This window comes from Rattus norvegicus, chromosome 9, assembly GCF_036323735.1.
Source record: "Rattus norvegicus strain BN/NHsdMcwi chromosome 9, GRCr8, whole genome shotgun sequence".
In the NCBI taxonomy this organism is placed as follows: domain Eukaryota; kingdom Metazoa; phylum Chordata; class Mammalia; order Rodentia; family Muridae; genus Rattus; species Rattus norvegicus.
The window spans coordinates 84,088,900-84,104,545 of record NC_086027.1 but is presented as its reverse complement, the minus strand read 5'-3'; the positions used below and the strand labels follow the sequence as shown (position 1 = coordinate 84,104,545).

Genomic DNA, 15,646 nt, shown 5'->3' with positions numbered 1-15,646 from the left:
AGAGCTGAGATTACAGGCACGTGCCACATTGTTTTGGTTCACAATTCTAGTCCAAGGCAAGGGACCCACATCTGATAAGGACCTCCTTGCTGACAGAGCTCGAAGACTGCAAGTTAGAAATGCAGGAGAGGGGGCTGGAGAGATGGCTCAGTGGTTAAGAGCACTGATTGCTCTTCCAGAGGTCCTGAGTTCAAATCCCAGCGACCACGTGGTGAATCCAGACCTATAATGGGATCTTGGTGCCCTCTTCTGCATATATTCAGGCAGAACGCTGTGTACATAATAAATAAATAAATAAATAAATAAATAAATAAATAAATAAATCTTTAAAAAAAAAAAGAAATGCAGGAGAGGCTCACCCACACAGGATTTTATAACAAAACCAATCTTGAGATAATTTATTACATCCCCATTGATCTCTTAAATGTCCCACTTCTTGACTACTATTAATATCTCATAGGGGATTAGATTTATATTTACTATTTTTCTTATAGTGTGATAGCTAGGCCAACACTTTTACCACCAAGCCAATACTCTTTAGTGGGGATTGACTCTCAATATAAATTTCAAAATGGATATAAATCGTAGCAAAGTATTGTTTTTTTAAAAGATTTATTTATTTATTTTATGTGAGTACACTGCAGTTGTCTTCAGACACACCAGCAGAGGGCATCAGACCTCATTACAGATGGTTGTGAGCCACCATGTGGTTGCTGGGATTTGAACTCAGGTCCTCTGGAAGAGCAGTCAGTGCTCTTAACCACTGAGCCATCTCTCTAGCCCCAAAGTATTGTTGAGGAGCAGTTAGGTCCTCAGACTTCTTCCTAATCTGGACAGTCAAGTGATTGCACCCTTGTACTCTGAGAAAGGCACGAGGACCTTTTATTCTCTTGAGTAAATTAGAGGAACCGTCTGCTGAATAAGTGTGGGCAGGAAAAGACACCACAGCCTGTCTTTTCTCCGGGACCCAGGCCAACGTACCACACTAGATACTACTAGTTTTCTTCCATGGACCTAAACACACTTAAAGATTAATGGATATTGCCACTGGGGGTTTCCAACAAACATTGACCCTGGGGCCTGAAGAGATAGATTGGAAGTTAAAAAGCACTTAGTGCTCTTCCAGAGGACCTAAGTTTGGTTCCCAGCACCCATATTGATCAGCTCAGAATTGCCTGCAACTCAAATTCCAGAAGATCTGCTGCCCTGTTCTGACCTACACACACACACACACACACACACACACACACACACACACACACACACACACACACTCATAAAAATTAGACTTAATTAAAACAAAGAATTAACAGACTCAGAAGGAAGGCTAAGGACAATTTTAGCTGAGTTTGAAAGAGAAGCAAGCAGGCAAGGTATAAACCTTGACCTCTGCCCAGAAGTAAGCGATAGAAAAAGAGTTATACCTTCTATAATGGAGGTTGGCAAGTAGCCCATGGCAGACGGGATGGGTGGCTTCAGAGAAAGAAAATGCCAACAGCCTTTGGAATGGATGCGTAGGCGTTGGTCAGTAACTGAATAATTACTATTTTCATAGTCTCAGCATGAGTTCAGGTGTACTAGATTTCCTGGGGGGCGGACCCCTGGCCAGGTGATTGACAGGCACAGTTGGATTAACTCGTAAGTAAGGAATCTTTTTTTTTTATTTTTTTTTATTAACTTGAGTATTTCTTATATACATTTCGAGTGTTATTCCCTTTCCCGGTTTCCGGGCAAACATCCCCCTAATCCCTCCCCCTCCCCTTCTTTATGGGTGTTCCCCTCCCCATCCTCCCCCCATTGCCGCCCTCCCCCCAACAATCTAGTTCACTGGGGGTTCAGTCTTAGCAGGACCCAGGGCTTCCCCTTCCACTGGTGCTCTTACTAGGATATTCATTGCTACCTATGAGGTCAGAGTCCATGGTCAGTCCATGTATAGTCTTTAGGTAGTGGCTTAGTCCCTGGAAGCTCTGGTTGCTTGGCATTGTAGTACATATGGGGTCTTGAGCCCCTTCAGGCTCTTCCAGTTCTTTCTCTGATTCCTTCAATGGGGGTCCTATTCTCAGTTCAGTGGTTTGCTGCTGGCATTCGCTTCTGTATTCTGGCTGTGTCTCTCAAGAGCGATCTACATCCGGCTCCTGTCGGCCTGCACTTCTTTGCTTCATCTATCTTGTCTAATGGGATGGCTGTATATGTATGGGCCACATGTGGGGCAGACTCTGAATGGGTGTTCCTTCAGTCTCTGTTTTAATCTTTGCCTCTCTCTTCCCTGCCAAGGGTATTCTTGTTCACCTTTTAAAGAAGGAGTGAAGCATTCACATTTTGATCATCCGTCTTGAGTTTCATTTGTTCTAGGCATCTAGGGTAATTCAAGCATTTGGGCTAATAGCCACTTATCAATGAGTGCATACCATGTATGTGTTTCTGTGATTGGGTTACCTCACTCAGGATGATATTTTCCAGTTCCAACCATTTGCCTACGAATTTCATAAAGTCGTTGTTTTTGATAGCTGAGTAATATTCCATTGTGTAGATGTACCACATTTTCTGTATCCATTCCTCTGTTGAAGGGCATCTGGGTTCTTTCCAGCTTCTGGCTATTATAAATAAGGCTGCGATGAACATAGTGGAGCACGTGTCTCTTTTATATGTTGAGGCATCTTGTGGGTATCAATAGTATGTAATGTTCTGATCCTTGGAGCAGATCAGAATGTCATGTCTCCACCCAGGGCTAGAGATTTTCCATTCTTCTGACTAGCTGACCTTCCCCTCCTGGTGTTACAGTGAAATGGAAGTGGAGCCCAAAGCCCACCATGAAGGAAGGGTTCATCCTCAATGACCTCTAACTCATCCTCCCTCCCTACTTCTTCCCTCTATTCCTCCATTTTTGGAGACCAGGTCTCTTGCCTTCAAGCTTTTTATGTTGCTGAGAATGGCTTTGAACTTGTAATCCTCCTGTCTTTATTTCCCAAGTGCTAAGATCATGGATGGGGAACCCTACACCCAGTTTATATTCCTGTTGCTTTCAAAATCATTTTCTCAAGTTTGTGTTGTAGCCATCCATCTGAATTTTTTTCATTTCTGTGATCATATTTTTCATATAAAAACTTTCTTTTCTGTTTATTTTTAGTTTCTTGCTCCTGTGTTAGATTTTTAAAAACTCTGCTGTCTGAGGAGATTGTACTAATCAGAAATATAATTACCAGTATAGTTTTTGTGCTAGTCAGTCTTCTCTCACTGTGACAAAATACCCAAGAGAAACAGTTTCAAAGTGGAAAGCTTCCTTTGGCTCATGACTGTTTAAGTTTGAGTCCATGGTCCCTTCTCCCCATTGCTGTGGGCTTGTTTTAAGGCAGTGCCCAAGTCCTCAAGGTGAGAAAGACATGACTAAACGAAGCTGCTTATCTCTTGCCAGGTGGAAGCAGAAAGGAGAGAGGAAGGGTCTGGGGTGACAGCATATACCCTCCAAAGGCACCCCTCAGTGATCCTTCAAACCAGTTCCACCCCAATAGCCACTGAGCTATGGTGTCATCAATGAGTTAACCCACTCATAAAGTGAGCACCCTTAATCCTCTGCCAACTAGAAGCTGAGGACTTGGCACAGAAGTCTCCCTCTGTCTCTGTCTCTCTGTCTCTCTGTCTCTGTCTCTGTCTCTGTCTCTCTCTCTCTCTCTCTCTCTCTCTCTCTCTCTCTCTCTCTCTCTTGTGTGTGTGTGCACGCACACTGGAGAGGGTAATGGAGAACTGAACATGGGCCAAGGTATATAGTATACCTGTATTAAAATGCATAATGAGCCAGATGGTAGTGGCACACGCCTTTAATCTCAGCACTGGGGAAGCAGAGGCAGGTATATTTTGGTCTACAGAGTGAGTTCTAGGACAGCCAGGGTTACACAGAGGAAACCCTGTCTCGAAAAACAAAAAGCCAAAAGTCATATGGCCTGATTCTGCTTCCAGAATGCTAGGATTAAAGGCATGGGGCACCACTATTGAGCCTAACAGTTTTCTAAAGAGAAAAAGAAAAACAAAAAACCAAAACAAGAGCAAGAACAAGAACAACAAAATGGATGAGTCATGAGACTTTTTAGGATTCTTGAGAACCAACTCCTGAAAGTTGTCCTCTGATCTCCACAGAAGTGTGCATCTATATTACACACACACACACACACACACACACACACACACACACACACAGAAAGAGAGAGAGAGGCAGACAGACAGACACACACACAGAGACGAGACAGAGACAGAGAGAGACAGAGATTAAATTAAAAACATCACTCAGGAGGCAGAGGCAGGTGGATCTCTGTGAGTTTGAGGCCAGCCGGGTATACAGAGCTAGTTCTAGGACAACCAAGGCTACGCAGAGAAGAAACTCTATCCAAAACCAAACCAAACCAACAACAACAAAAACTCACCACCACACCACCACCGCCACCAACAAAATCCCAAACTGAACTCTTCTGCCAGGGCCCACATCCCAGTGCCAGGGGATACCAGGTGCTGCAGCTGAGTAGACTAGAGATAACGCACAGTGACCATTGCTAGCATCTCCACACTTACTTTCTTGTCTTTACAGAGAGAAACGTATTTACCTGGCACGATGCTGGGAGTCAAGTCTTGACTATGCTAAGCAAGTGTTCTACCACACAACACTATCCCCATCCTACCAACTTAGTTTAGCTCGTTTATTTCTTTATCCAAACGGTATACTATATCCCAAGCTGGCCCCAAACTTTCTATATAGTCAAGGATGATTTTACCATTTTCTTAAGTTTGATCTTATGCATATGAATACCTTGCTTGTACGTATATCTGTGACCCGGCATTGCAGCTTCTAGAATTGGAGTTATAGTGGGTCAAGTGGGTGCTGAGAATCAAACCTGGGTTCTCTGGAAGAGCAACGGTGAACTTAACCATAGAACTCTCTCTCTAGCCTGACTTGAAACTTTTGATTCTCCTGCTCCTGCCTGGTGAGTGCTAACATTATAAGCCTGCAGATTCACCCTACAGCTTTGTGCATGGTAGGCAAACACTATCCACATTTCCAGCCTCGATTACTCCTTGTTAAAGCAAAATGTTCGTCACTTACTTTTTAATGTTTTATTATTATCCTCACTATTTGTGTGGTGTGTGTGTGTGTGTGTGTGTGTGTGAGAGAGAGAGAGAGAGAGAGAGAGAGAGAGAGAGAGAGAGAGCTGGTATATACATGCTATGGCCACATGGAGGGTAGAGGACACGTTTTGCAGTTGGTTCTCTTTCAGTCTTTGAGGTAAAGTCTCTGTCGTATCTGCTGTGATCCTTACTCCAGGCTAACCTGCCTGCAGGTTTCTGCGTGATTCCCTTGTCTTTGTCCCCCCCCCCTCACTGTAGGGATTCTAGAATTATAGATGCACCCCACCAAATTGACCTATTTTAATATGGTTTCCAGGAATTGAACTCATGTTATCAGGATTGGGCAGATCAATTAATTTGTACTACAACACACATTAACCTGCCAAACTACTTCCCCATCTCAATGTTTCTCATCTTATAAAGTAGCTGGAAGGCCACAATGCTCACACTTACTTTTAATCCTAGCACTTGGGAGGCAGAACCAGGCAGACCTCTTCATGTTTGCCAACATGTCTACATGGAAAGTTCTAGGCCAGCCAAAGCTACACAGTGAGACCCGATCTCAAAAAATTCTTTTCTCAAGTGGTACATACCTATAATTCCAGCATTTGGGAGGTAGAAACAAGAAGACCAGGCATGTCAAAACCATCCTTGACTACATAGAACTTTGAGGCCAGCTTGGAATACATGTAACAATGTTTCAACCCTAGCATCAAAAACTATCTACCCTTCTTAACCTGCTACTATCACACTGGGGATGGTGGAGCCCTAGCTGACCTGGAACTCACTCTCTTTACCAGGTTGGTTCCAAATTTGTGGTGGTCCTCTTCTGTGTGTCCCCGAGTGCCAAGATCGATCACAGGTGTGTACTGTCACAATTGGCTGGGGATTAAATTCAACATAGGAAATTTGAGGGAGGCTATGACTGAACATAATTGTGCCTAATTTCATCTATTGAAACTTAATCAATATCCTAAAACATTTAGAGCACCAGTGACTACTTATCAATCACTATTCTACAGTTCCTACTCCAGGGCTTCTAAGTCCAACAATATATGAAGTTTTTACCTTGCCTGTATCAGCCAATATATAACCAAGGCCTAACACAGTAAAAACCTACAAGAAAATAAATAATCTAATCGCTAAGGTGATCGTGTGAGACATGAGGTCTTCAGAAAGTAATTCATAAGGATGAAACTTCTATGAATGGGATTCATGATTTTATAAAATGAGTGCAAAATTGCTATTGATCCCTTTCATCCTTCTGTCACGTAAGGACACAGCCAGAGTTCTCTGGAGGACAACAGTTAATCCTATCTTGCAAGTAGATTAGCCTTCACCAGATAATGAATCTGTTGGATCCTTGATCTGAAGACTCCCCAGCTTCCAAAATGGTGAGAATTAAAATTCTGTTTACAAATTATCCAGATGAAGATGTTCATTATCATCAAAACATCAGCAAAGATGGGACTTGAAGCTGGGGAACATCAACATTCAGACCACAAGTGTGACCCAAATACAAAATTAGATAGTCCAACAGATTCTCATAAATGCAACATTTCCAGATAACCAGCACTCAGAATAAAACAGGGACTAGGAATAGAGTGGTGATAATATGTATTTGAATTTGTGGGGCCCTTGGCTCAGTTCCAGCAGCAAAAAAGAGGAAAATATATAAACTGAATTTCAGAAGACATGCATGGCATATTCAAGTGAAGGTGCCTAGGTGGAAGCTCTGGGAAAGGAACTGAACTAAGACTTAGACTGTATCAGTATATGACGAAGAACCAAATAGGGGAACACATGAATTGCCCAGGGTGAGTAAGCAGAGCACAATGATATGCTCAGATTTAAGGTAGAGAAAGCTGGCTTTAGTGCAGTGGTTCTCAACCTGTGGGTTGCAACCAGCTTGGCAAACCTATATTTGCAAAATATTTACAATTCGTAACAGTAGCAAAATTAGTCATGAAGTGGCAATGAAAAATATTTTATGGTTAGGAGCACAGCATGCGGAACTATATTAAAGGGTAGCAGCATTCTGCAGGTTAAGAACCACTGCTTTACTTGGTCAAGAAAAGCAGAGACAATGTTTTCTCCATGATAATATTACTCTTAACCACTGTAATTTTAAAGATCATCTGGGAGATGTTGTTCAGAGGGAGAGCTCTTGCTCTGTGCTAAAATCACTAATCTTGTCTATTTTTTGCTGTTTTGTGTTGTACATCTGTAATACTAGTCCTCCAGAGGTTGTGGCTGGAAAACCAGGAGTTAGAGGCTAGCTTGGGGAGCTACATGAGACACTGTGTCAAGAAACAAACACGACCAACCTGCACTTCCCCCATCCTCATCGGATTCTGGTGTCTTGGCCAGAAAACTAAATTCTATCTAGCATTTTTATATACCCATGGCCAAATAATTAATTTCTGCCTTCTGAAATCTGACAAAAAAAACTTTGAAGGCTGTTGACATAACCCAACTAAGATTTTTGAACTAAACAGTCTTAGTTCCTTCAAGAATTCTGCCTACAATATCCAACCTCTGGTAGTCTCTCCAGCCCTTGAAGTCTGTTAATTTGCCAATAAACACAATACGCCACCCTAGCCTCTGGTAGCATGCTAACTTGGGCATAGCACAGAAGTATTATCTTATTCCAGACTACATTTTCATTAAGGCAGACAAGTTACACTATTGGGTATTTGGATACATTAAATTAACTAAAATGTACTATCTCCTCCCTGAACATAAACCATGTAACAAAGTCTTCTCATTTGTTTTTTGTTTGTTGTGTTTTGTTTTTCCTTTTATATAGCTCAGGTTGGCCTCAATCTATCCTGTCCTTTAGTCTTGCCCTCCTGGGTGCTGGGAGAGAGAGAGAGAGAGAGAGAGAGAGAGAGAGAGAGAGAGTCCTAATAATTGGTTTCACATTTCTGTTCATTTTTCTTTTACTACAGAAAAGCTTTTTTTCCCTCAGGCTTTTCATTGGTGAGCACAAACTGGTCAAGACATCTGATAGTGAAAATTATCACCAACAAAACATGCAGAAACCATCAGACAATGGTAAATGTGAGGGGTGACACAGACCGCTGACCTACTTCAATATTTTGATCCAGCTATAGGGAGTCAGGTTTTCTTTTTAAAAAAAAAAAAGGTTTATTTTATGCATGTGAATACACTGTCACTGTCTTCAGACACACCAGAAGAGGCCATCAGATCTCATTACAGATGGTTGTGAGCCACCATGTGGGTTGCTGGGAATTGAACTCAGGATCCTTAGAAGAGCAGTCAGTGCCTTTAACCACTGAGCCATCTCTCCAGCCCCTAGGGTTTCAGTTCTAAGTCCAAACTTTAGAGCCCAATAAGGAAATGAGTTAAGGCAACAATACTTTCTAATTGGTTATTTCCTTTTGGATCTGACTATTTATTGGTTAGACCTGTTTTTTCATTCTCTTCAGAAATGAAAATCTCTGTATTAGTTCATGTTCCTTCAACAGCACAGACCAGGACTCACTCAACACTGATTCTCTCTCAAATATCAAACATGAGAAAATGTCTCTCACTTCTAGGATACATCAGGACACACCTGGATAGAAGTCATCCTCAAAGACAATTAACATGTAACATTGTACTTGCAGCTAAAGGTTGAGGACATGAACTCACTAAGCAAACTATTTGCTCTGTTCTAAGCTGTTCACCAAAGTAGAAGGGCAACAGGAGTCCACTTTCTACAAAACTAAGACACTGGATTGGTTGTTTTCAGTTCCAGCCTTCTTCCTGTGTGTGCCCATCACTGGACAGGAGCTTACGATGTTTGCTAGCATCACTCACCGGGTTGAATCATGGCTCCATTCATTGAGCCTGTGTGGCCCTCAAGAAGTTAAGCTGTGTTTAAAAAGTGAAGTTGATAGCAATATTTTTCATTGTGGTGGGCTTTTGCTTTGAGATAGTGTCTTCTCTCTCAGTAGACCAGGGTAGCCTGAAGCTCTCAATCACCTTGCCTCAGTTTCCCAACTGTTTGGATTACAAATGTGAGCTACTCTGGTTTAGCAGTAATTCATTTTAAAAGTTGATGGAGCTACACAGAGAAAGCCTGTCTCTGAAAAAAAAAACCAAACAAACAAAAAAACAAATAATAAAGTAACTTAGAACAGTGCTAAGAACATATACTTTAAAAAATCTTGGATACTATTTTAGTCCCTTGGCCTTTAATCAGTTTATATAACCATTGCTGGTTAGTGGGCCTAGTACAGACAATTGAGTTGTTAGCATGTAGATATGTGACCTATACAAACAATATTAAAGGCACGTAGTAGGAAATGGTAATCACAGCTCCATGTTCCACTGACCGGGAAAAGACAAGGCAATTTGCTCCAGCATGTAATTTATTCACACATGCTAAATCTCACTGTGGATCAGTCACGGAAGACGACTGAGGAGTAGGTAGGGTTGTCAGGATAATCCCTGCCTCTGGCTTTTACAGGGAAAGTAACCAAGAGAGGCTGTACTGGGATGAAGGGCATAAGGGAGAGAAGGGGACAAAGTGCAGTGTGGGAGTCAGCACAGCTCACAGTGAGGCAAGCAGGCAGACAGGCAGCGGTTCTAGCCAATCAACAGTTTATTTTTCCAGTTAACACCTACAGAGATCTTACTATCCACTTTAGACCCTGGCTGGGAGTCTCAACTGTGGTCCAGACGAGTAGGTTTTGTTCTTCCTCTCTAATACAGAAGGAAGTCCCTCACCTCAAAAGGAGAGAGAACATGCCATCCTCAGTGCTGGCAAAGTGCTATGGGACCCTGCTGTTCTGCATCGTGAGGGTTGAACTGGGCAAGGGTACAGTGCAGGTTCAAGGTGACAGTGACCCAAGCACAGCACTGCTGGCCTGACACCACCCAGTCTCCTCAGAAGAGAACCTGCCCTAAAACTTGGCCAGCGCCTGTGAGAAAAGAGGAGGTGGCAAAGAGTGGGGATCAGGCTGCGAAGGACAGGACACAGCAGGGTCTTAAAGCCAAGGGGAGGTGGGACAGTAGAGAAAATTATAAAGTGCCTCAACTAAACAACCAAGTGGGACATGAGGGCGGAGCAGCAGGTCCCTGAGGATAGGAAGAGAAAGAAAAGGTGACCACCAGGGCGTGGGACACAGTACAATGAGAAGGGACGAGGCAGGGAAGCAACTGCAGGCTACGGAAGGATGTCCCTCGCCTTCATCACGTCCACTAACCCAAATGGAAAATTATTTACAGACATAAAACCAATCCTGGGCTTGGTATTATACCAGGTCCCAGGACAGCAGGCGGGCAGGCAGGCAGAGTGGGCTGGCTTCCATCTGACAGCCAGCTTTCCCACACAGTGCCTCTCTCTCCCCAGAGTGGTAGGGAGAGGAGAAAATGTGACAAGCCTAGTTAGGAAGCCCTAGTGTGCCTGCAGCTCATTCTGCCATGGCTCATGGCTCAACCACTGCATGAGCCTCTTGGTCTGACTGTACCAGAGAATGGCTGTCTGGCCCCAGGGGAGGAGGAGGCAGAACATCAGGGGGCTTTGGGGGCATCTCTGGTCCCAAGCCCAGCTCTGCATTCAGCTGCTCCAGCTCCCCCTGATCCAGCAACTCAAAGTCCTCAGTGGTGAGTGCCTCTTCTTCCTCAGGAGCAGTCAGGGCTTGAGGTGAGTCCTGGGGAAGGGATGGGAGCACAGAGGGAGAGAGGAGGGTAACTGGACCACTTTCAGCAAGGCATAGTTGGGGTGAGAGGGTGCTGGATGGAGCCATTAGGTCACCACTCACTGCCTCTGGGCTCAGGGTCTCCACTGGTCCTCCAGGAGGGCATTTCACTCCTTCCTGGGGGGACCCTGCCCCATTGAAGTGCGTATTCACAAAGTGAAGCGGGGATGAGAGCTGAAGCAAGGTTTCCTTGTCTGCAGCCCCCTCCTCTTCGGTATCCAGGGCTTGCTTTGAGAGGGCCGGAGGAGCACTTAGCAGGTCTTCAGGAGGGGCCAGCTCTGTCTCCTCCCCATCCCCTAGTTCCCGGCTCAGAGCCTCTTCTGGCTCACTTGGTAGGCTCTGCTGGTCCAAATCTGTGCAGAGAATAAAGAGTTAAGAATGAGCCGCTTTCTCTAACTGGCCACAAAAGTCAGTAAGTTCATGATAACTTGGGAAGCTGCCCCGTGGTGCATGCCTATTGTAATCCCAGCATTTGAGGGTGTGGGGAGGAGGGACCGGGAGTTCAGGCCATCTGCTGCTACAAATAGAGTTCAAAGCAAGCCTAGACTAAGATCCTTTCTCAAAAAGCAAAGCAGAGCTGAAGAGATGGCTTAGTGGTTAAGAGCACTTGCTGCTCTTGCAGAGGACCCAGGTTCAATTCCCAGTAACCACATGGGGGCTCACAATCCACCATAACTCCAGCTCTAGGAGATCAGATGCCCTGATCCTCTGACATTTGCAGGCACCAGGTATCCGTATGGTGTGCACACATTATGCAGGCCAAATAGTCATACACATACAATAAACAGATCTAAAAACAACCAAACACACAAAGCAAGCAAAGAAGAGGGAGCTAAGGTTCTTGGGAGCTTAGGGTAGGATTAGACAATCTTTGTTACAGGAAGCATTTCTGGAACTCAGAGATCACAGTTCGCAACAACTCAGTATCAGGGAGCAGGAAGATAAAGAGGGGCAAAAGACTGCTCATACCCTCAGAAACATCTGTCAGTTGTGGGGTGGTGGCCCGAGAGACAGAGAAACCACCGCTCTCTAAGATAGAGGCCTCCTCATCTGACAGCTCAGAGTCTGTAATAGCCAAGGCCAGGGCTGTTTTCTTCACATCCACCTGCAGGAAAAGCAGGATGAATCCAACATTCAGGGATAAGCACACTTTACCCTCAAGCCTTCTGGTTTCCAACTACTTGAGAACAGGTAGCTCTAAAGCAGATACATTCTCGCCCCTCCCTCTGCCTTTTCCTTTTTCTTTTCTTTGGAGATAGAGGTCTTATGTAGTCTGGTTGATCTCAAACTCATAATGAAAACCAGGCTTGTCTTGAATTCTTGATCCTTCTGCTTCCTCCTCTCAAATAAGATTACATGTGTGCATCACAATACCCAGCCTCCCTTTGGCCTTCTATTTGACACCCCATTGTCCCTGGACCTCACCACTGGAGAGAAGCCAGCCAACTCTGCCTCGCTTTCACTCTCTGTTTCTGCCAGTGGCTCATCTCCTGCTGGGGGTGCATTCTTCCCTTGACGCTCTAGAGAAGGGCAATAAAGCAACGATGAGCAAAGATAATGGTGGTGATAAATACGGCTAAGGAACTGGAAATGATTTAAATTCCAGGACACACTATGAGCCATAAACTACAGGCTCTCTCTGCCTCTCCTGTCCAGGTTAAGAGAATCCCTTACTTCTCTTGTCATGTTTGTGGTGAAGGGCATCGGCTTCTGCCTTCATACTGTAGTCCAGCTGCATGAGCAAGGGCTCCAGGCGAGTATACATCCTCTGGATCAATTCATGATAAACCACCAGGGGCCACAGCAGGATACTTAGCACTATGGGTTAGAAAGTCCACTCAGAGCTCAGTAGGCCACTTGCCTAGGAACCTACACCCAAACTGTCTCCTAAACAGGTAGGTCTGAACATCCTTTTCTAAGGCAGTGACAACCTCTTCCCTCATCTAGTACTCTCCTCCCCAGATGGCTAACTAACAAAGAAAATGCAGTCTTCCCTTTGGGTCAACCAGGGAAAGAAGAACAGGAAGGGCTGTGGAAACAGCAGGGATGAGTCTACTCACAGACAATGTAGGAAATCATAATTCCTGGAACATAGTGTCCCAACACAGCTAGCACAGCACAGCCAGAACAGACTCGAGCACAGAACTGCAGAGAAGAGCACAGGGTCTATGAAGAACACTAGGCTTAAACCATGTGCACAATCATCAGGGGAAGAAACTATTATTTATCTGGTAGAAAAAATGGGAACTGACTGAAGAAATTTACAATCGACACTGCGCATGTCACTCCTCTCCCAGCCCCTGGCTCCTGCAACCATTGTGGGATGAGGTTTACCTGAGCTGGATTCTGCCTCTTGTACTGCAACAGCTCTTGCAGGTGAATCTGGAAGGTGAGCCAGCTCTCAGCCAGGTATCTGCACAACTCGGGCACACTCAGCAGGTGCGGCTGGGCGCCTGACCCCGCACCCTCACTGGGGAGACATGATATGACCCCTGGAAGCCTCAGAAACCAGCTAAGACACTCAAATCACTTTGAGACTGCTGATGAGATCTTCAATCTGGAAATCTGGAAAACCCCACCTTCCCCAAAGGAAATCATCCTAGTCTTGGGAAGTAAATCCCCAGGGTACGAAACCCTCTACCTCCACAGGAGAAGAAACAGCATCTGCATAGAAAGAAGTCTAGAGCCAAGCATGCTTTTGCTTGCTTTAAGTCCCTTCGCTACACAGGGCCTAGGCCTGCAAAAGCCACATTCCTGCTCCTCTAAGCTGAGCACAGCAAGCAGACCACATTTGGGCATCTTCTTTAAAAGGTGGCCTATACTCACCTGTCGGAGTGCGGTTCTTCAGGGGGTGGTGCTATGGAGAAAAGGGGGTGGGAGTAAATTAAGCATTCAAGAGGCATTTAGAGACAGATTCAAAGTCAGAAAGAGCTGCCTCTCTTTAGCATTCTTTAGTCTCAAATTTTTAGTAATCCTCCTGTCTCTTGCTCACAGGCATGAACCACACTACACAAGGTCCAGAGTATTTCCTTCATACACCAACAGGCAGCTGTATGACATGTTGTTTCTGTACCTGTCTTTCCTTTTTGTAGTTATGGGAATTGAGCCCGGGGCAAATACTAGGCAATGCTATACCACTTAGCAGCATCCCCAGGGTACGCCTTGAACTTGCACCCTCCCGTGTCAGACTCTTAAGAAGCTGGGATGGTAGGCCTGTGCCACCAGGTCCACCTTTGTCCCCTTTAAACTCTGCCTTTATCAAACACAGGACCCCACACTTTATACATTTGTGTCCCAAGTAATTCATACACGGCCAGATATATAGTTGTTCCAAGATCCACATTAAGTGTATAGGAAAGCAACTCCTATCATGTTCTCTCATTTAACCATCTCTCTCTGTGATTTCTCTGTTTCTACAATTCTTTTCTTCCTTCCTTCTCTTTGACAAGGTTTCTCTGTATAGTTCTGGCTGGCTCCCACTCTGTAGACTCAGATGGCCTAGAGATCTGCCTGCCTCTGCCTCCCAAATTCTGGGATTAAAGGCAGGTGGGTGGCACCAAGCCCATCACGCCCAACACTTTTGCAATTTTTTCAAGGCCATACATGCTGCTCACAAAGGGAAGGGTAGTGAACAGGACCCAGGTGCTTCAGCTACAAGCTTCACACCCTTTTTTTTATTGAAACAATGTCTCACAATGTAGCTCTGGCGGTCTTGGAATTCCGAGCATAGACCAAATTAGCCTAGAACTCCCAGAGACTCCCCCCCCCACCCCCCTCCGTCTCCTGAGTGCTGGGATTAAAGGTATGCATCACCACACCGAGCTTTAAATACGCTATAGTTTTGACTACTACACTCACAAGAACATTATTTTTGGGAAAGAAACAAATCTCATTTCAGGCAATTTTCTTTAAAACAAACACAGAAGGGCATGGAGGATGCCTTAGGTGATAAATGGCCTTGCTGTGCCTTCCCTCAAGTAGCAGGGAGATGCACAGGGCAGGTGCACAATAGTGCATGTGGAATGAAGAAACTCACCTGAAACGTCAGGGAGAAAGCGAGGATGCCAGAGATCCAGGAGAAAATAGGTCAGAAGTGATATGCTGAGCAGGAAGAAGGGCCGAAGGGACGACGAAGACAACAACCTTAGGGAGACAGTCATCTCAGCAGACAGTGGGTGAGAGCTCCCAAATCCATCGAAAAATCACAGAAAGACCCACTGATGGGGAGATGGCCCTCTAAGCCTTGCCTGTCACTAAAAGACTAAGAAATGGGGCAACCTGGTGCAGGATCACCACCCCAGACGCTGACAGCCCTCGAAGGGAGGTGAGCACCCGGTCCTCCCGCCCCCGCTCTCCCGCGCAGCCCGGCCCCGCCCCCTCCTCCGCGGCCGTTACCAGAAGAGGCCGTTGAGTGTGGCCGCCGTGACCAGGCTGTGCAGCGGCTTCTCCCATACCAGCAGTCGCTGTGCAGCCGCCAGCACCGCCTCCCAGCCACGGAGCCGCAGCCACAGGGACGTAGCCAGGCGTCCCACCGCCTCGGCTGCGGCCGCCTCCTCCTCCGCGTCGCCGGTGGCCTCACCCATGCAGAGGCCCAGCCCCAAGCCCAGGCCCAGCCCCGAGGTGCCACCCGCGCCGGTGTTACCGCCACCGCTGCTTGCCATCACCGCGCCGCAGCCGCTGCCCGAGCCCGCGAGGAGCCAGGGCTGCGCGGCCGCCGCCGAGGGCGCGTCAGACGGAAGGGGGCGCACGCCCGGGCGAGCAAAAAAAAAAAAAAAAAAAAAAAAAAAAAAAAACAACCTGCGGTCAAGTGTCACGTGACCGAG

General features: G+C 45.7%; 1 protein-coding gene across 3 annotated transcripts; it reads right to left on the bottom strand.

The window, feature by feature from the left end:
- Positions 1–9,473: 9,473 nt before the first annotated feature.
- On the bottom strand, positions 9,474–15,611 carry Retreg2 (reticulophagy regulator family member 2). 3 transcript variants are annotated; one of them, XM_006245244.5, is made up of 10 exons: positions 15,219–15,611; positions 14,860–14,966; positions 13,650–13,680; positions 13,158–13,293; positions 12,884–12,968; positions 12,498–12,641; positions 12,249–12,343; positions 11,793–11,928; positions 10,887–11,176; positions 9,474–10,775 (listed from the first exon to the last, which is right to left on the bottom strand). In XM_006245244.5, exons 1-10 carry the CDS (start codon positions 15,482–15,484, stop codon positions 10,551–10,553), a joined length of 1,515 nt encoding a protein of 504 aa, XP_006245306.1. In that variant the 5' UTR covers positions 15,485–15,611; the 3' UTR covers positions 9,474–10,550. The 3 variants fall into 3 exon arrangements, with proteins under 3 accessions (XP_006245306.1, XP_017452014.1, NP_001094230.1); NM_001100760.1 differs by having other exon boundaries at positions 9,707–11,176; positions 15,219–15,555; XM_017596525.2 differs by lacking the exons at positions 14,860–14,966; positions 15,219–15,611 and having other exon boundaries at positions 9,474–11,176; positions 13,158–13,205; positions 13,650–13,667.
- Positions 15,612–15,646: the final 35 nt, after the last annotated feature.